At 34.7% G+C, this 22,966-nt stretch overlaps 1 protein-coding gene across 1 annotated transcript in view; it reads left to right on the forward strand.

Annotated features, from left to right (window-relative positions):
- Window positions 1-22,966, forward strand: part of cyr (cypher) — a 38,059-nt gene that overhangs the window by 10,860 nt on the left and 4,233 nt on the right. The window contains exon 2 of the mRNA XM_073074707.1: window positions 22,149-22,343. Coding sequence (XP_072930808.1) covers window positions 22,160-22,343 — 184 coding nt within the window. The 5' untranslated portion in view covers window positions 22,149-22,159. The remainder of the gene's footprint in view (window positions 1-22,148; window positions 22,344-22,966) is intronic.

Genomic DNA, 22,966 nt, shown 5'->3' on the forward strand with positions numbered 1-22,966 from the left:
ACGGTGCTACGACTCAAATCTGCCCGATAAGTCTATAATTCCGCTTATGATCTTCCATTTCACGGGACAGACAAGAATAAAAGCAAAAATCTAATACACCTACACGACCCAGTTATTAACTATGAATGACACAAGCCAGTTTTATTTTTATTAGGCCAAAAAAATCAGAGGTATTTTCAGGATTAAATTGGACTGGACAACGTTTCACCTAGGTCCATTTCGTAATGAGTAAGGCGTGCAGGCTCTGTTGTAAAGCTTTATCTGAAAACAGGAGCACACAATCAATTAGTTGTTCTTAGAACAAAACCACAATGTTAGTGCTTAGTTTGTTACACGACCTAGGGAAATAGGGAAATAGATATTATATTGTTTAAAAAAATATCCAGAAGTAGAACCGTTGTACACCTTTGTAACTATAAACCAGTTTCCTTTTTATTTGTAAAGTGAAACAATGACTTTATTACGGGAATAAACAATTATATGAGCCACTAACGAGCAGCCCTAAACGTTCGAAACATTCAATAAACTTATTGTAAGTTACCACCTATAAAGCTTTCGTTCCGATTTATTTGCCACTATCTGCTTCGTGGATCCAACAAATACCGACAAGTTAAACTAGACCTTGCAGAATGCGTTCCCTCCTCCTAACTCGAGCAATTTATTAAGGTCGCGGGAGGCGGGGCAGCTCACGATACACTGGTTTTTTATCTTAGCTAGAACAATGAGGTTCAGGTTGATTGCACTTGACTATGAATAGTGTGCAAGTTCGCTCTAGGCCTTGTACTTCCGCAACTTATATCACGCGATCGAAGGGTTTAATGGCCTCATTGAAAACAATCCAGCAAAATAAATATTCACCATGATAAAAGGAATATTCATAGCTGAGAAGTTCTCGCGTCATTACAATGTCTAGGGGAATGGAAATCACTTCGAGGAATGTTGTTTCTTTGGATACATTCAATCAAATCAGGAAGAAATGAGACATTGAATATGTATTTTACAAACGAGCTAAAAATTGTGTTAATAATTTCTCTACATATAGAAGTCGTTACTATGCAATTGATTAGTTACGCACGGCTTTGAATTAATTAAATGTAACAATTGTAAACAATTGTATGAATTCAAACAATTGTTAAGTTATGAAATAGACTAAACAAACAAGACTAAGTGTATTCAAAATCAATTTTGTATTTTCCTTCTAAGTATTATCTTATTATACAGGGTTTCTACTAAGAAAAAACCATTAACCAGACATACAATAACGAAACTACAGTTAAATGTGATGTATTAAAGTACCTGGGCAGTATGGGACCATGGGAATATGTCACTTATTCTACCCAGGCATTAAGTATTAATTTATTTAGGAAATCCGTATTTAAGTAAATTCGTCAAGAAGTAGGTAGCCCAAAATTAAAATTTGTAACATTTCAAAATATTAAACTAAATCATTTCTGTACTTTAATGACTTCTTTATACCTTTTCTTGCTTGAATAGATTGAGTACTTGAGAAATATTATGTACCTAATAAAGTTACCGTCATTCTACCGACCCCCGTAACCTGGCGTTCAAAGCCTTCGGAAGATAAAGCGAAATATGACCACAGAAACAGAACCGTTAGCAAATGGTTGTTCATTAACATTTCGCCCGAGACTATTATTTGAGCGTGCACCGGCCATTGTGTTAGTAGAAATACAGCTAAGTGTATGTTTGCTTGGAAATTTATCTGACCACGAGTACAAATACTATTATGTAGACCAGGGCTTCTCAAAGTAATAGCCTCGGGAACTCCTCTTGCATTTTTAAAACAACGACGAATCCCTTACAACCGTATCTGTAGATAAAATGAAGTAGAAAGAAATACAATCATATCAAAGAACAATCAAATAGATAATTTGATGAGTAAGCTTATTTCCTATCGCAAATTGAAACCATTTTAGAAACCGTTTTGATTGCATTCGCGCGTTTACTAACCAAACAGCTTATTGCGTTTCTACGAATACCTGGCGTACCCCCAGAGAACACACTTTGAGAAACCCTATCGTAGATAAATAGATGCTATTACCGCGCTATATCGGTACCGGTATTGTGACTGCTCTTCCGCGCTGGGCTCTAACGGCACCAGCCTTGCTCTGGAGACAAGAAGGTACAGTTAGTCCTATACTTTGCCCTTCACCTAAGAATGGTTTGTAATTCAATGGCGTAACAATCTAGGTTACTTGAGATAAATAAGTATTTCTATAATAATATCACCTTTACTGGGATTTTGTAGGGCTATAGATGCAATGATAAACGCATTCTCGGAAATAAACAAAAATTGGAATGGACCATATAAAAGGTGGCTAGCTACTTTAAATCTGGTCAATGGTGAACACATTATTTGATCGTAAAATGTATCTATGTTAAATTAGTCTCTGAAAGAAACATAGAAGTTTTTTATTAATATTTCTTTCACCATTGGAATAAAAACGTATAGGTAGATAATTACTTAGTTTTCAGAGCAAAGTGTCTGAACGACCTCAGGTACTTTCAGGAGTATATAGTAAAGATTCTGTTGTTACTTGGTTACGGATGTCCATGGAAGCAACATCCTAGCTTATAAGTGCACCTGGGGGATTTAATTTCTCCTCTGGCAAAATTTGAAGTCTTAGCCCCTCTGATACTAACAGCATTACCTGATAAATCAGGCTTGATGACTTCAGTCTCAAAACCGCTAGAAACCGCTTAATAGGAACCACATGGACAGAATACACGATTCTTCATTACCATAATAAAACACTTGACTATCGGCGGCTAGGTTTATGTAACTCCGAGTACAGTTAGTCCTATATACCATGCCCTTCATCTGAACGGGAGTTAAACGGTTCTGATTAGGAATGCTGAGACGTTGCTCTAGATTGGGTTAGTGGTGTAAGGAGGAATTGATTATGCGAAAGTGGATAGGCTACTTGTTAGTAACTTGTTTTTATATCTTTAAAAGACAAGTTAGTTAGGTTTTATAAGTTTAACGACGGAAGCACAGACAAAACAAGTATTAAAATTTACTGATTAAAGCAACGAGAATATTAAACCGCGATTCAAAGAGCTTCAAACATTTTTGTGTGAAATTTGAAATTTAAAATCCGCCATTTCGAATATTTTCTTTTCAACGTCTAATAATGGATGATGAGTAATCTATAGGGTAATTTATCATTATCCTTATTAATATTATAAATCCGAAAGTAACTCTGTCTGTCTGTCTGGTTGTCTCTTTTTCACGCCTAAACCACTGAACCGATTTTAATGAAATTTTGTACAAAGATAGTCTGAGACCCGAGAAAAGACATAGGAGGAGGACAAAATTTTTATCCCGGTAATCCGAGAATCGATCTTTTGGACCCAAAACATCAATTATTTTAATCGATATTAGTAAGGATTGAATCATAAACTATGCATTTGATCAAGTGATGATCTTTAGCAAAGTTGAAAGTAGGAATTTACAGTTTTATGCATGTTAGTATGTTATATTATTTTCTTTTAAACGCGGGCGAAAACTGGTTACTAATAAAAATATTTAATGATTTATTTATCATTATCGTCAAGGAAACTGTGTCATACTTAGTGTCTGTCTGAACCGTGCGATTCAGAGATACTTAAGTTCACCTCTAAATCCATCAAAGGAATCGTGACTGCCCTAACTTTTCGCTATCATTACACTAGAAACATGAGTTCGGCAAGTTGCCGTTAGTACCGGAACGGTAAATTCCCTTCTAGGTCCAAGTACACAATGCCAGCGCAGCTTGCGAATTACCATAAACGCTTGTCCGTTTCTCGTTTGTTAGTAGTAACGAGGAAATTGTACGGTGTAAAGATAGCTGGATATGCGGATAGCGTTTACGTTCCCGTTCTAGTTGCTGTGATCTTGAGGGTATCATTATTTTCACTAGCAAATGGTAACGGTATGTGAATACGGACAGCAATGGCCAGTAACAACCGTGGTGTAATTTTTACTTAACAGTAAGTAGCAAACTAGTCCACCTGGTGGTAAGTGGCTATTATAGATAAGATTAAATTCATACCTGAGATTGATAACAGATGCGGTGCTCGCCCTGATGTCTAAGTTGGAACGCCTCGCATAAGACTTCCCTTACTAGATCTTTCTAACCGGAACGCTTACGTCAAAACTTATTACATTGACTACATTCCATCCACATCTTAACTAAATACTCTACACCCGAAACTTCTGTCGTATACCTTAGTATAAAGGTGCAATTCAAATTTATAGTTAGTAACTATATTATTCTGAATTTACGGTCATAATCTTCTGAATATCATTAAAAATTAGCCACTAATAAAGAAAGGTCTTTATTTATTAGAGTAATAATTAACACTCGCTCGATCGGTCGCTCGATTGGTTCAATTTAAGAATTAACACTCGCTCAAACAGAAGGGCCAATTTAAGCGGCGAGACCAGGAATAAGGCCGGCGGTAGGAAGGGCCGTCAAAACAGCCAGTCATCGTGTATCTACGCGGTCAGGGTCAGGTAACGGTGAGCCGCCCCAGAAAGGGCCGGGATCTTTACTTTATCTTTATGATGTTTTGATTAGATTTCCTGCGGCGTCGTGTCTTTTGGATGATGAGTTAATTATGTAACGGAATGGACGATTCTGTGAGGTTACTGTAGATATAATGATGTATCTACAACCTAGTTGTAAAAGATTTTTGATTGGAAATTTCGATAGGTATACAGTGTAAACCTGTACCTACCTGTACCTGTACCTACTACATAAATTAGTAAAGATTACCTACTCACTCATAACAAGAAAACGTAACCAGTTTTGACAATTGAAATTGTCACTGTCATCTATTTTCGTGTTTGAAAAATATGACAAAATGTGTAGCTTTTGGATCATTTACGAATGAAACTATATTTCTCCGCACTTTTTCTTCGATTACGTATTTTTGCATCACTTACCTGCACATGTCAGCATTGCTCCGCGTAAATTAGACCATGAGAGCCATTAAATGGCTGACACATTGTCAGCCGTTTAAGCAATTTAATACCTTTCTTCAATTACAAAGCGGTGAGACATCTATACCTACTTATCTATGACCTAATATGCAATAATCAGAACTAACATCCATTTCTTGATATTACTTATTTTCCTAAGTAGTACGTACAACAATAACAATTCATACAACTCCATAAAGTTTTTTTCATATTTATTCAAGCTCATAATAACAACCTAACAATTTAGTTCCCCAAAAAAAGTAATAGCGTTTAACCAGATAAGCGAAAAGTGGCACGAACGCGCAAAAGTATTAACCTTAATCTACCCAATTCAAGTATTTTTTGTCATAGACTTATAATGAACTGAGTCATATAAATGTGATTACTCTGCTTTCACGTGTAACAATTCGACCATTACTTTAGATAAAAACTTTCTATAGGATCGAGGCGGTAAGTGACCCACAGACCTCATGATGGCCATTGGTCATTTGCTAGATAATTTAATAGAAACATAATTGACGATGCGTATGACAAGTGGTTACCGGTTGGTTAAACCGGTCTCTGCAGCGTTTCGGGATTCGATGTCCGGCTACGAAGACGTTTATGACTAACTAGCTGACCCGGCAAACTTTGTACCGCCTCAAAATCTATTTATCAAATATATTTCATATTATTATAAAATATAGCCTATGTTACTCGTGGATAATGAAGCTTTCGAATGGTGAAAGAACTTTTAAAATAGGTCCAGTAGTTTTTGAGCCTATTCATTACAATCAAACAAACAAACAAAGTTTTCCTCTTTATAATATTATCTCTATAATAGACAATGAACATATCTGGCTCCATTTTCTGCAATAGACGAAGTAAATCCTCGTTATAATTGAAAACCTTGCTTACTTCACGTTTACGAGAATTTGTTTACGAGAGTTTGCAGATTTCTATCTAAGCCACTTAACTGCTTTACCCATTACTTGCGTTATGGCAAAGTCATCGTTTATCCACGTTCCCTTTTCGTATGTCCAGACTTTCACAAAACTAAATTCATGTTTCTGTAGGTCACAGACATAAGGTCAACAGTGTCAACACGACTCTATCATATAAATCGATCCTGTACCACATTTTATCATGACAAACGCTACTGGAATTCTAACTCTATGGGCCTCGAAGTAAAGTTATTTATAACAATCAAACAATTCACAAATAACAAGATCATAGTAAAGTAACCAATTTTATTGCTATTTAAATGGGACGTGGAAATTATAGGTAGTTAATAATTATAGTTGTAAAATGTCAATATTTTTAATGATGTATCTTATTGATTGCAAAAATATAATCACGTGTTTTATATAGAACACAAAATACATGAAACAACTATTATTCTATATACTCTCTGAAATATGTCTTTGAGCTTTTAAGTGTACAAAATCATAAAAAAACGTTATTACCATTTTTACAAGTCTATCGTCGCCGCCTCTTCCTCGATTAAAATACTATTTCTATTGAAAATATTACTAGGTTTTGCCAAAATTTAATAAAATTGAAAAAAGAAAGATTCTATTCATTCAATAAACATTTAAACGAATTCATTGATAAAGAAATGCACACTACATATTTCGCACGCTCTTAAACTGATCTCAAGAATCAGTTACTGGACAGAAGCGATCGTTCAAGATTGTCCCTGATTATGAAGAAGATATGGTAACAGCAGTAATGTAGCGTCAGCAGACGTTTGATACGTGATAGGACTATCAAGACTAATAATGTATGCGAGGTAGCGGGACCCCGTTGACGACTCGGACTCGTTTCCAACATTTTTAGAGTTCCGTATCCAAAGGTTAAAAACGGAACCCTATTATTAAGTCTGCTGCTGTCTGTCCGCCTGTCCGTCTGTCATGGGACTCTATCTGCTGACCCGTGGATAAACACTTAAATTTTTTACAGAATATGTAGAACGGTAGCTGCTATAAAGGGAAATAAAAATAAAAAAGCTTGAAAATAAATGGGGGTTGCCATACAAGAACATATATTTCGACGTTTTTCGCTTTATCTATTAATTCGTAATAGGTAGATAGTATTTCAATGACTGCTATAATAACAAATACTAAATATAAAAAAAATAATGACCATCTTGGTAGTACAGAACCCTCCATTTGCGAGTTCGACTTGCACTTTGCCAATTATTTATATTTCAACGTATCTTAAACTTCAAAAATATGCTGCCTTACAATTATTTGCGTTTTAGGGTCCTCTTTATGAGTTATAAACGTAATGTGTGTCACATTCGGTTATTTAGCGGTACAAAATGTAAATACGTTTTCAAGTTTTGATTGTCGTTTTATTTCTTATTTCTATGCTTACAATATTTATTACCCGATCGACGTATGCAATAAATGATTTAATTTATACTAATGACCAGTTTATGTCAATAAATGTATCATTAATAAAAATCATCGAATATTTTTCTTATTAAGATGCAGAAATTATAACAGTCAGCAGTTAACAGGTTTGAAATTTGGTCACTTAGGCTGGTCCGCGGTCGATCTCTTACACACTTCTATTTTTTTTAAGTTGTATAAGAAATTAGATTATAATCACTAGCTTTAAATATTAAGGAAAGTATTGCAAGGATACCTTATAGGCCCACAAGCTTTGAAGGATGCGTGAAGTCTACCAATGTACACTCAACCAATGTGGTCGACTATTACCCAAAATGTTAACCCTTCTCTCATTTTAACACCCTGAAAATCATCCGTGTTCAGCGGGAGGACATACTTAAATTACACATAATTATAAAAAAAAATCTTGTTCTAATACTTAAAAAGAATTCTTTTAATTCTCCACCCCACAAAACGGTTAAAACTTAGATACTTGCACGGCTGTTACATATTTTCACACTACTTAAGCATGATGCCATTGGACTCTTCTTCAAAATCGCAGTGAGCTCATCTAACTGTTAATATTAGCGTAGTTAGCATGGCTCCAGTTAGATAACAATCGCACGAGATGAGAGTGAAAGCGTTCCGCCGGATTCACATATGATCTGTCTCTCATTTGTTACGTCAGTGTTGCCTTGTGGGCTCTTCAATTTATTGTAAGTATTTGCGTTGCATAAGCCGTGGGGACCTAGGTTCGAAACCCAACCACGCACCTCTGATTTTTCAAAGTTATATGCCTATTAGAAATTAATTATTACTTGCTTTAACGGTGAAAGAAAACATCGTGAGAGAACCTTCATACCTGTAACCTTAAAAAAAGTTCTCAAAGATATGTGGTTACCGGTTAATTTCTGTCCCTGAGAACACATTTTTAATTCCACAAATTAGTATCTCTTCGTTACCACATTCTTCAAACCAGATCACAGCTTTCTACCATTAATGGAAGCCACAAAGAATTATATACTCAACTGTAATCTTTCTCACGAGGCATCCCGTAATTGAACTTAGTGCTAAGGAACCAATCCATCTGTGATCGGCTTCAGGTAACATTCCTTTTTTTTCCAACCGTGACAATAAGATTAAGATTAAATTAGAACAACAGACATACTACATGCCTGTTTTTTACTATTAACTAAAAATGAAGATAAAGATTTTATCACTAAATTTCTTTTGTTGCACTTGCTTTAAGCTACAGCTTCACAGCATATATTTCAGGAACCATGGGCAATCCTAAACTACAAGTAGGTATATGAACCAAAAAGTCCTGCATTTCAAAAACATAAACTTTTATTCGAATACTAGGTTAAGGTTACACATTTTCGGTCATTTTAGTAAATCATTTGCAATTTGAAAATCTGATTACCCTAAAGCCACATTTAAGGTCCATTAAGCAGACATTAACCTTGATACAATATAATAGTACAAAAGATAACTGGATACTAAGACCTCCGGCAAGTTAGCCGTGTTCGAATAACGATGAACTTAAAGATTTATCTCCGAGTTGAAACGCAATAAATAAGCTGAGGTTAAAAATACTGAGATAAAACCTGAGTGTGGTATCGAGTTTACTATTAGGCATTGCGAGTAATAAAAACCGTAAAACCAAAGATACTTGCTTTTTACTTGTTTATTTTTTATGGTTACACGTTACTTGTTTCAGAAATAGCTAGTCATTGTTTTTCGAAATTCGAGATGCTTATCAGGTGTTTATCTGAAGTATTACAATCTCATTATTCGCCTTTAATCGAATATGTAATATAAGTTATTTGTGATGTTAAATTCTACATAAAGATATTGGTTTTATTATTAAAATAGAAAACTAGAATGATTACCTGACCACCAAACGGTTACAGCTTCCCAACATTAATTCAAATTTTGTATACACGACACTTGCCAAAATCTTAATGGTAGCAAAACATCTGTGGCTTGCTCAGAACTTAAATCCAATTTGGGCTGATATTAAATGTCCATGAGAAGCGACGACCACAATAAGATAGATTATATACCTATTCGTTTAATATTTAAATTTTATAAAGAATCAACTAATCTAGGCTCATTAATTTATGCCACGGTTCCTGTGAAAGTTGATTTAATCTTATAATATTTATATGATTGTTCAATTTCGTAACAGCCAATAAATATTCTAGCCTGGTTACCACGGACAAGCGGTTAGTTCGTTTCATTCTTACTAATCGCTCTCTTTATTCACCCGTCTACAAACAGACATTTATTGATACGATTCAATAGATGGACGTGAATCCTCGACGGAGAAAGGCTGATTTTTTCAATGGCTGTTTAGTTAACCTTTTAAGTATGTTAACCAATCGATTACGTAAGCTCCTTATAGTTCAAATGCACTCACATTTTCGTAATCATCACTCATAATAATAATGTGAGACATCTTCAATAGATGATTTCTAAACTGGCCGATGTCCATATATTCTTTGATTTATCGAAACATTGCGGTGAATCAAATAAAATAATATAATGAAGATTAAGGATAGGAAGAGAAAATAGGTAAGAGCTGGCAGAATTTTTGGAAAAAACGTGTTACAAACACTAATCAGACAAATTATACATAAAAAATAGAGATGCCTTTTTAGAACATTTGCTAAATACACAGTTTTCAATTAAAATTTCCCACCTCCGCGATAGATATAGTACCTAATAACACTATATATTATAGTTATATATCAACAAAACAATCTCTTCATAATTTTATAAATTACTCATTAATAAATAAGGCTAAATTTAAAAGATTAAGTCGGTCTGTAAGTATTTAAATGAATTAATTCATATGCGAGGAACGCTGATGATGTATCTAAACCGCATTTTAAATATCTAGCGTTTCGTAACGCAAGCAGTAGGTTTAATATATGGCTATTATAATTTTCTTTTGTGAATCCAAAGATATTTCTAATTCGAAATTTGGCTAATTGCAATCGACAATTAACATATTTAGGAATAATAGGATTTTTTGGAATACATACTTCTAGAATCTATTTGGACTGAACGCAAAGTATAAATTACACTCAATAATAATTACCTACGGTACCTAATAATTATTACTGATAGTATCTTACCAATTACTTACAGTAATTATTAGTCACTGTATTTAGTAAAACTTTTAGTAATAATTTTTAATGAACTTATCTTAAAATTAAGAAAAAATAAAAGAAGTTAAAGAAGCTATGATCTTTAATGGGCACAAGAGTCATTTATTTTACGTATTTCAATTACGTTTAGTCGAAGATACATTATTAGTCTTTTCAACGCTCGTAAATTGTGGTAACAAAAATTCTGTAGGAACATAAACTTCCTTTATCTCACTGCCGTATCAAAGAAATAATTTCTATACGTGACTAGCAGCGAAAATACCGACCCACTGACCAGTGACTGACGTAAGGCCTAATGGTCTACTTTATTTGTTAGAAAAGTTTTTACTTTATAGTGCAAGTTCTTTAGCGCCATGTTACAAGCAGGTTTAGTGCATAGCATGGCTTATAGAATGCATATGCGGGATTCTAGTAAACTAGTGAGCAGCGGGGCTTAAGTACCGGTACGATTTGCGGTTGCGGATGTGACCGCTCCGTGTGAACTTGTGGGATAAATTGCATAAGTACGAAACATAACATGTCATCAATAATCTTATGGTTTGCTCTTGGAAAAGCTAGGCATATTTACATCACAAGAGTTAAAGTGTTGAAGAAATTAAAATTAACATGTGTATATCTTTCATTAATAATATATTACAGGGTTGTAAAGAAACTGAAAAAACCAATGCAAATTAGGAAGGAAGGTATCAGGAGAAACAGGACTGTAAAATTTCAGATTTTCGGGAAAAAAATATGTAAAGAAAGTGTTTGTATCGTTGCGTAAATTTTGCATCCAATGCATCTCTATATTTACCAAATTTCAAACGGACCAGACAGAGAAATTGATAAACGATTTTAAAATGATAAACATTTACATAGATGTATAGATTAGAAAGCGAATTAAATTCCTATCATCTTAAATGTTCTTACGTAATCCATTTAAAACGAAGGAGAAAGATAAAAAGATTCCTTTCCCATCTTCAAACTGTCCCGGTGCAGTGACGCTTCGTCGCAAGTCGTGTTGCTCGTTACAGCGGTAACGGAACCCATGTAACTGTAGTGTTCACGACGTACCACTTGCTGAGTTAATAGGACCACACCATCGCACCGTATCCATGACTTGATTGCCTAAATACGGGGTTACTAGGATATGTACGTGAGTAAGGCTGTGACAGTTTTATTTTACAGCTAATGCCCCTCGGACTAAGCAGTGATAGCCTACTGGTTAAGAAACTTGGCCTCTCGATCGAGACGTCCAAGGATCTAAGCCCGGCACGCACCTCTGATATTTCAAAGTTATGTGCGAATTACAAATTAATTATCACTTGTTTAAACGGTGAAGGAAAACATCGCCAGGAAACCTGCATACCTGAGAAACCTTTAAAAATAGTTTTGCAAGGTATGTGAAGTCCACCAATACGCACTTGGCCAACGAGGTGGGCTATGGCCGAATCCTTCTCATTCTGAGAGGTGACTCGTGAGTCCCGTGACCAGCTGTGGGTATGGGTTGATGATGACGATGGCCTTGAATAACACTTTTCCAGTGGATTTTGCACGAGAACTAAGAATAAAATTCAGGATGAACAACAGCGTCTTATTCCCGTGTTACTAATCTGCTGCTTTCACCGACACTTACAGCCAAGCGCGATGTCTATGTCAAAACCTTCTAGTAGTCTTTAGTTATATCATCGGTTGCAAACATAGGTGTAATAGCTGATAGTTGGATTGTTGACATTTTTAATTTGTATTTATAGTCCAGTGACAAACCCGAGACAAAACCAAGCTGAACGTCCTCAGTCCAATGTCCAGGCCCATAATCCTTCATCAAACAAATATATAAAATATAAGATATCAACTTATTCTAAATTTCGAAAATCCGGTTTGTCCATGGCAACTACTTTGATTTATATTGTGATTTTATGAATGTAGAATAACCGAAACCTTTTATAAAAAATCTAGCGGTATATATCTAAATAGTTTGCAAGATAAATTATCTATCATACAGCAAAGATCAATTGTAATAATATTATAACTGTCTGATTCAATTTGCATGTCCATTGCTGCCTCGATGTCATGATCGATACGGATCCTAGATAGATAAGTAATGTGATATCTTGTTGTAATACATACCGGCTTGTTCTCTTCTATTCCATATGTTGTCTGCAGACCTACCACAGATAATATATGTAATAGAAAAATAGCGTTATGTTCGATCTTAAACACAACGATTTGTAATCTTTTACTAGATAATCAAGCAATGCATTCTTGATTTCTAGGATAAAATTTCGTCTATAAAATAGTCATAAACTACTAATACCTATAAGTAGTTAAATAATAGAAAATGTGTGTGTGAGAGTGTTTGTGTGAGAATGTTTTAATTTTAAAAAGTATTTCATATTAGGTATATCGTAGCATCTTACGTAACTTTTTCACAAAAAATAGTTTTCGGATGTTCTTAATTGTAATCGCATAGATATATTTAATTTCGGAGTGTATTTCGTAACAGGTACATATACTTATACAAATAAATTACTTAAATAAAAAATAATACTACTTGTGTAAGTATACGAGTACGTAACTATACAGTGATATTAGTTGCTAAGAGGCATTACGATTCGATATCTGATATGCGGTCTACAGTCTGTGTAATATACTGTCTCTTGTTAGGTTGAATACCTAAAGTTACTTAAACGAGTATAATGAATAAATATTCAAATTAAAATCAAAATCTGTGTGTTTGAACTCACATAGTTAATGACCAGGAGGTCTTCAAAAACGGCATTTAAAAATCTGTGGCGTTCGTCAGCGTATTGACTACATCAACTAGTCTTGCAAATGTATAACTATTAATTGTTACAATGGGCAGTTGCGCTAGTCTGTAAAGTAACCACTTACTAATGTCTCTACTCTAATAGGTATACAGAGTCGAGGGAGATGCCTATGATCCTCCTTAACAACGAAGACTAAGTTACTTTAATTTACTTATAAGAACTAATGAACAGATCATGGTTTTATTCCAGTTTAGTTCTTAGACGTCATAGATTAGCGGTTAGAATGCAGCAAATGACGTAGCTATTACAAAGTATTTATACCCCATTAAATCATCGACCATAAGAACCGTTAGCAACTTCTTTCTATGTAATGAATTATACTAAAAACCATAATTATTTAAACGGCATAGTTTCCAACATTAAAAACAAACATTGTTAGACTTACAAGGCATAATTTACAATCGTAATGTCAAGATATCTCCGAGTTAGATGTCGATAAGTAAACCATTCCTCGAGCAACAAAGGTGAAACTCATCGATTGTAATAATCGCTGCTACATTGTCGAGGAAACCTAGGAACAATGAGTGGGAATCTATAACAGAACATGTAGATAAGGGTGGGAAAACATTCTAACAGATCGAACTGTCAAGTTTAACGTAATATTACGTAGGAAGATATATTATGTGAATATATTTTGTACGGTATGACTTGATAGGCATCTTTAGGCATAATATAAGAAATCTAAATCAAATCAAATAGAACCGAAATATTTTTTAATGTAGATTCTACGTATGCATGAAATCTTAAGAGCGTCATTGATTTACCGACGCTTCATGGCGTATTTCGCATGCCGAAACATAAAAATATTATCAGTATTTATGATCTGTATGAAATGAAAAAGACTAACTTCCCCATAAAACGCTTGGAAATCATTTCGTTGACACCACACATTTTGATGTAAATAAATAAGCAAAGAAATAGATATTAGGAATTTTGATGTATCTTTCATCACTTAGATAGTACCTCAAAGGTATTAGGTTCGTAAATCCATATTTATCAGTGGAAAAGTTATTATCTTTAGAAAAATCTCTTATTAAGTACATGTATGTGGGATCGCAGAAATGAGAGGTTGATGGTGATATTTAATTCTTATTTTATTTCTCAGAGCTAATGTCAAATACCACGTACATTATTAAACTCACACCAACTGATTTCCTTCTTCCTTACTACTTTTACCAATCAAACACTTAGTCAGAGTTTCTATATAAAAATAAAAATAAAAGGGACAACTAAATCATATGCAAAATAGGTACTATCCCACATATACACAACTTATTGCTTTTATTACGAATGTTATATATAGGTACAACGCAACTGCCATTGCAAGTAACATAATATTACGATTCATTAAAGATAGTAAGATTTACTCAGATTATTCTAAGCGCGAGTGTATCGATTTCGAACACGATATGAGCAATTATTCAAGAGTGAAAAACAATACAACATCGGCTAAACCCCTCAGGGGAGTCATTATCTTTAATCGTACATAAGACAGAATATAAAATATTGTCTAATATTAACTATGGTTGAATTTATAAATTGCTATTGCTAAAAACGAAAACTTGGTGAGAAAACTTGAACGTTTAAGCGTAAAAAATCTCAAGGTAATGTCAAGTTTAATGATCAGCATTTGTCCAGTGCGATGGTAGGAGTATACCCTAAACCCCTTATCCTGAAAGGAACCGTGGCTTACAATGGGACACTATGTGTTGACAACGAATGACGCTTAGCGGTTTAATAGAATATTTGTAGAGGCGATAACTTCTATAGCCCGAACAACTGTTACTCCAATCTTTTCATCGACCTCCAAGCAATTATATTTTAACTGAAACGTTAAGTACAGAACTGTACTGTACAGTCCATTCGAGCTAATGATCACAGTCTTCATAAAAACGATGTACACGACAGCTACGTAACGGTGGTACGAATTACAACCGTTTTAGAGTAATGATAACATGAGATAATCTGCAAGGTTTGCTGGGTATTTGTGTCAGTGTTTTTACCGGAAAATAAATTCGTTGTGCTACATTTGCTAAACACAAATGAACGTAGTGCTTGGTCATGGGAATGGTAGAGTTTTTTCGGAATTCGTCTAATAGTTTTTTAGATTATTTTGATGTTCTTTTTCAACATCAAAATAATACAATGGTTACTTTATTTTTGCAGTCCATAGATATATTTTTAATATAGAACAGGTTTTAATTGAAGCCAATCACAGATTCGTCGACACTCCTGAGGATTAAGATGATCACCTCAAAAGACACACAAAAATAAGTCTGTCGAACATCCATATATCTAACCTGCTTATAAACTAAACTAAACTAAAACCTATATCAAAACGAATTTTATTTAGAAATCCTGTGTTAATTGGATTAAGTAGCCTCGGATGATCATAGGAATCAGTGGCTAATTTTGGATAAGAAATAAAAATTTGGATGAGATAAATAAATTGCCTGTATCCATCATATAAAACTGTGATGGGTAGACACGAATTACTATTTTGTAATGAACTTGGTCATTATTTCGTCTAATAACAACATTAGATGTCAATGAACTTGACCATCGTACGTGTAAGACGTATGGGGAAATTATAAATCTTATGGTCTGACATGTTATTACGTACCGATTTATGTTATGCTCTATCTACGTAACGAACCATCTCCGACTGTGAACGTAACCTTTCATAATTCTAATTTATATTATTGATGCTTGCTTTAGTAATTCTGGTACCAATGGAACTAAATAAATATCATAGGGATTCTTATCTTATTTATGAAAATAGGCTGTTTGGGTTACGTTAAGGTCTCGCGGTAGACTTACTCCATTAGAAAAATATATAATATATTAATTGCAAAGAAGAGGAACAAATTCAGATTTAATATATCTTTTATTCTACTAACAGTGCAATACCTCATAAACATTGTTCATAATACAGAGACAGACTAACACTTCTCCTTTGCATATTAGGAGGCAATGTTGTAGAGTCTTCAATGTTGTTCATATTCTAAAAACTTTTATTACTTGAAATAATATACCACGTATTTTTTTCCTATTTATTTATCTTTCGTATTTTGATACACCTCCTCTTAAATCTCTCAAAGTTATCAAAGAAACAAAAACAAAAAGAAGAAATAAATCTATTTTCAAATTACGAATTCAATTTTAAGAAGAATTCAATCTATTGGAAACTGGAATTTGGAGCTAAGTTCAAACCGGGTTGGATCTGCATTAAATAACGTTACTTTATCAATCAGTAGGTACACATACCTATTTGGCAGGCTACGAAAATGCTTCTTGTTGTGAATTCGACGGAGTACGTATCGTAAATCTACGCAATTTCGTATGAAAATAAAGCACTAGACTAGACCCCAGCCTGGTCGGTTTCTTTTCCACTCACTTTCGCTTTTGTTTTATTTGTATCTCACACTCGACTTGTAATCTTTTCATTCATTCGTTTTGCACATAGATTTGCGTTCGCACTACGATTTATTTGTTTAACAGCAAGGTAATAATCTGTTAAAAGAGTATACCAAAAGACAATATGTTCATCGATCGTTACTACGAAAATTTTGTTGGTGTTTGTTTTTAAGGTACTTTTCCGAGGCATTCCAGCTTAATGTAAAATATTACATATAATCCTTTATTGTCTCCCACGACTTAAAGTGTATGCGCTAATTGTATGTTGATTCTGTCTTTGAACAAAAACTGCAGCATACGTAAAGTTCATCACATATGTAAGTTTGCATAAAGGTTCTACCAATTTCAAGTTCTACTAACTTAAACTTATTTATACAAAATAAGAGAAAATTTAAATTGGTCTAGGAACACTCGAAGCAATCGGGTATTTTTGATTTTTTAGGAAAATTGGCAAACTTTTTTCGATTTCCAAAACGAAACTCTCTCGGAAACTGGCCACATACAATGTCGTTCGAATCATCTCAATCGGTGGAGGTACTGCGGAGTAATTGATGAAAGATAAATGTAATACACAAAGAGCCGAACCCAGAACCTCCGAATTTTTTTTCGAAGTCGGCTATAAATACGCATGATATGTACTGTATAAGAAAAAAACTTGTAGGTAATAACCGCTCATAATTTAATAAGATTAATTTAATTTGTAATATTTGATAGTCCATTTTTTGTTGATAAGCCGAGACATTACAAAAAACGTTCACGCCGGTACATTATCTATCAAACATTATCTCGAATTGGAAAGTTGAATTATTTTTCGGTCAGTTCAATTGGAGCACACGTGATAATTTGCTTTCACTTACCAGAAATTAACTGAAGGGTTTCGTGAGTGAGAACTCTGTATAATAGTTATTCATTAATCGCTCTATATCGTATCGTGACTTAGTTGGATGTTTTAATTTGTGAAACTTTTTTTGTAATTTAGATGTGCAAAGCATAGTATAGCATAAGCAGTGATAGCCTAGTGTTTAAGAAACGCGGCCTCTTGATCGAGGGGTCCGAGGTTCAAATCCCAGGCATGCACCTCTGATTTTTCAAAAAGCTTAAACGGTGAAGGAAAACATCGTGAGGAAACCGGAGAATTCTAAAAAAAAAGATTTCAAAGTTATGTGAAGTCTACCAATTCGCACTTGGCCAGCGCGGTGGACTATGGCCTAATCCTTCTCAATATGAGAGGAGACCCGTGCCCAGCAGTGCGACAATAATGGGATGTAGCAAACGTGCATGCAGTCCACCTGATGGTAAGTGGCTACTGCCGCCATTGATATTTGTAGTCGATTCCAGATAGGATTGATAATCTCATCCATTGAACTGCCATACTCAACCTACCATCTTAAAATAAGCTATTTAGTAGATTTTGATTATGTTCATTCTTCTAAAATTATTTATTTACTATAGGCCCTATAATAGGTAGGCCCTATAATAGGTACATTTACCCTATAGTATAGGGTAAATGTACCTATACCTGCCCTGTTTTTAAGCGAGTTTCAATGGGAATCAGACAGATATATCAGAGTTCTTTGAATATTTATAAAACTTCTACGACCTACCGACTGATTTCATCACTTCTAGTTATTGTATCCTTGTAAAGCAACCGCAGTTTGTCAATGGTGGCCATGAATAAATTACATCTTTCTTATTGCCAAATCGTGTAACAGAATGAACACAATCGTTATCCATTACTGTTTCTTATTGTCACAATGTATTTAACAAGTACCTAAAGTAGGTAGGTACGTATAAACTGCTATGTAGAGCTAGCTATGCTTAGCTAGTATAGCTATCCATCAGCCTTTTGAGGTCCACTGCTGGACATAGGCCTCCCCTAATTGGCGCCACTCCAACCGGTCCCGTGCCCTTTGAATCCAGCGGTTGCCCGCCGTCTTCTTCAGGTCGTCGGTCCACCTGGTCGGGGGGCGGCCTGAACTCCGTTTGCCTACACGTGGTCGCCACTCGAGGACCTTTCTTCCCCATCGGTTATCGATGCTATGCTAGTTGCTTATTATTAGTTATATATAGTAAATCTATAAGTTATATATTGTAAATCAGTATTCTGGTATCTTTTTAAAATTCTATTAAATAATGCCTCTTTTATTATTCGGTAAGTAAATACAAAACTTCATATCTAAAGAGCAAATGGATATACCTTATAAGATATAACTATTTGCACGTGATAGTCAAATACCAATCCCTCATTATGAGGTAAATATTACGTTCAAACAGTTAATAAATATGTACAATGTAGGTACATATTGTTTATATTAATGCATGAATATAAACGTTTCCTTTTACTTTGGTACCTTACAAAATACATTTTCTACAACCGAATAGGCATATATTTAGTTGTATACCGGTACTTCTGTATTAGCTAAGAAAATATCGTGGAGCATTTGTAAAATATTTTTCACAGCACGCAAAGTGCTTGCAAGAACATAGATTTAATAATAGGTATATGTTCCTGCTATGTACAATTAAGCATAGTTTGTATTTTCCAACTAACGCAAGAAAATTGTGTTAAAAACAGCTCTATTATCTTCTAACTCCCAGATGTTGATTTCAAACATGTTCCTATAATTGTGATAAACAGTTTCCTGTTAGAAAAGATTAAAGCTATCATCTTAACCGTCCTTGTTATTTCACCCGTTATAGAATTAAGTAATGTTCTACAGTGCGTTCACACGCATAGACGAATGCGAGTAATTCCGCGCGACGCAACTCTAATTACAGTTTTAATTGTATTTTCTTAAATTACGCAATGTACGCACTACGCACTTAACTGTAACATGGTAGTTTTTTAATACAAATATTTAAGGAAGGACGGTTTTTTGTCGGATGGGGCCGGGAATGCATGCAAAATAAATTTGTATGTAGAGCGATCTTAAAGTTTATTGTCTTTAAATAAATAACACGATAGACGCCACATTTAAATGAATCGGAAATGAAGTAAAAGATATTTCTTAGATACACAACTTGAGGCGGGAATTGTTTACGATTTTTATGGATACGGTGAGTAAATTATAATTTTATGTTTTTGAAGCACTTGCTAACTACTACTTTTTAATGAAGAAGGCACATTTAGGTACTTGGTTTTAAAAGGCTTCGATTATAATCACAACAGACGCCACATTACGTGCCAAATTAAAATAAAGTATTCCTCACATTGGAAGTAGGGAAATATTATGCATAATTTCCACGTATAAAAATTCCAAAAAACAAATGTCATTTATTACGCTCGCGTTAAAGTAACTAAAATATTTCCGTAACACGCAAGCAAGGCGAAGTTTAACAATTGAATCCGTTAATTTACACCGTTTATTTGTAACAATGGAAAGTTATGGCGGACTCCACATAACCCTGTTAAGTGTACCGCTACTTCCGCTCCTTAGATTTTTGATAACCCAATTTGATTAAGAAACTCGAGACAATTATTTTTATTTCTGTCAATGGAACTAGAACTAGACTCCGCAAGATTAAAGACGATATGAATCTATTTTGTCTTAGTTAGTGCTTTTTGTTTTCAAGTTTTTGTTTAATTAAGTTTTAGCAGAAAATTAAAACAAAATAATTCGCCAAGTCCGAGTCGAATTCGCACCTTAAGGCTTCCGTACCGCCGAAAAAATCCTGTTTATTGTATGGAGAACCCCTTTAATATTCAACTTTATTTTATTTTTAGTATTTGTTGTTATAGCTGCCACCGTTTTGCTTCCTCTGTAAAAATATCATGTGTCTATCTATTACGGTTCCGGAGATATAGCCCTGTGACAGACGGACAGACGGACAGACAGCGAAGTCTTATTAATAGGGTTCCGTTTTTACGGGTACGGAGGTACGTAACCCTAAAAATATATCAAAAACCGATTTAAACATAAGTAGATATTAAAATCGATTATGAATATTGAACGTGAGCTCATCCTCAAACCATTAGTATCCCACTGCTGAACACGATTTCCTCTGAAATTTTCAAGCTATATAGTCCACCGCGCTGACCAAGTTCGGATTGATAGAGTTCACACACATTTGAAAATTTCGTATCATGAAGAACTCCTTGGTGTGTAGATTTCCTTACAAAGTTTTCCTTTAACGTTAGAGCAAATAATAAATTTGTAACGAATGTTAGTTGTTTATATTTTTCTAGTTGGTAAAGTTACATTAATTTTATGCCTAGGTACAAACTTGTTTTCAAGAATTTTCTTGCAATATTGAAAATTATCAATAGCACAAAAATTATGCAAGTATTCGCCGTTTAATACATGAACTAAGTAGTAGTGAAGTTCATTAAACGGTCAACGCTGTTTTTATGCACATTTATAGATAACGACAATCAGACCTTTGAGATCTAATAGAAAATTGCTTTCGTATCCGCAGCTTTGACCACATTTCTGACCGCAAATAGACTCAACTATCGATCAGTTTTGAATGTTGTTTTTGAATATAGAAATAACTCGTAAAAAAGCAACAAACAATACAATTATAATAGTTAAGATATACTGAATCCTAAGAACTTGCTTGATGAAATTCATTTGATGTATTTGCTTAAAACTGGGGTTAAGAAAGTTAAACACAAAGGTGATTAAAATATATTTTTAAGTCATATTGCTACACGTGGATCTCTTCCCATAACTGAATGAGGCCTTAATAATGCTCTACCAAGCTGTTCCGATTTAGATTGAAGGGAGATACGGGCAGGTAGTTGACAGGGGTCGACTGTAGTCACCGCCTGTAGTCCAACAAGGTTTCGTGACTTCTACCGACTGCTGCAACAAAACTGCCTTTGGACGCACTAAAGCGCGCATAAATCCAGTAACAGTCATCTAAAACTTTAATTTTAACTTACTAGCTTTTATCTGCGGATTTACTTGCATTCATTGGTTCTTATTTATCTCGGGAACGGTACTTTTTTCGGGATAAAACCACCCGTTTCTGAACCCCTGACAACATGTGTACAAAATTTCATGATAATCGGTTATGTAAGTATATAAGGCGAAAATTGTAGTAAAAACCAAACTCATATTCGCATTTATCAATCTTCGTTAGGATTAAGATTGTTTTAAAGGGAAAATGACGTAATTTTAAAACGCTTTCTACACTCACAGCCCCACACTAGGATTCCCTGTGTTGTGGGTGATACATAGACAAATACACAAACACCCAGACCCAGAATCAGAAATCATCATTTAGAAATCTGACTGGCCGGGGATCGAACCCGGGAGACCCTTTGCGCGTCAGACCGGCATGGTGACCGCTCAGCCACGCGGGTGGTCGTCGCGGGTAATTACTAAATAGCTGATCACTGTTTCAGGGAGGCATTCAAAATAGCTGATGACTTTTTCAGGGTAAATCGAGATGTGGCGTGCGGTGCTGCTGGCGTGTTTGGTGACGACCATCCGAGCCCAAACCCGCGCCAACCAGGTCGTAGATGTGACCACCTCGTGTGACAAGGGTTCCGTCAGCGTGCACCTGGAGATGGAGAAGCCGTTCAAGGGAATCGTCTTTACCAAGGACTTCTCAAGGGAATGTAGGGTTCAAGGTAACTTTATTTATCTTTTACGAGCAATTATAATTTGTTCCTATATTTAGTCTGTTTAAGTCAAGTTAAAATAAGTAACCCGTATTCAATTCATACATAGGTAGATAGGTATGTATGTATATGTGTGTGTATTTATATCGCAAAAAGAAGAACATCTGGAAGATAGACTTAACTTCTTATCGGGTCCTGTCACGTCACTGAAGTTGGACCAAGTTACATACTTATGCAAAATTTCATTAAAATTAGTTAATTGAATAACACTGATTAGATTAACTTGGCCAAATACCACTGATATGGTATTTCTATTGACAGTCTTTTATATTCCACCTCTATATTAAATCCTGAACTAATATCCGCCACGCTGTCGACAAACTAACAATTGTAAAGGAAGTAGTTTTTTATTATTTTGAATCAATTAAACATGAAAGAGGACACAATACTTGACATGTACAATGAGGACACACGTGGGAAACGTCTGATCGATGCTAACGGATGTATGGATGTATTAGACATACTTCCCACTAACTTTCTTTATCCGTTCATATCAGTCCTCTGTAACAGTGATTGATTGTTGAATTGTAGGTATTGTGACATTGTGGAAAATAGAATATGGTGCGGATGAG

Source organism: Epargyreus clarus, unplaced genomic scaffold (genome assembly GCF_041222505.1).
Source record: "Epargyreus clarus isolate Ecla_fem2 unplaced genomic scaffold, WU_Ecla_fem_2.2 ptg000001l, whole genome shotgun sequence".
Taxonomy (NCBI): Eukaryota; Metazoa; Arthropoda; class Insecta; order Lepidoptera; family Hesperiidae; genus Epargyreus; species Epargyreus clarus.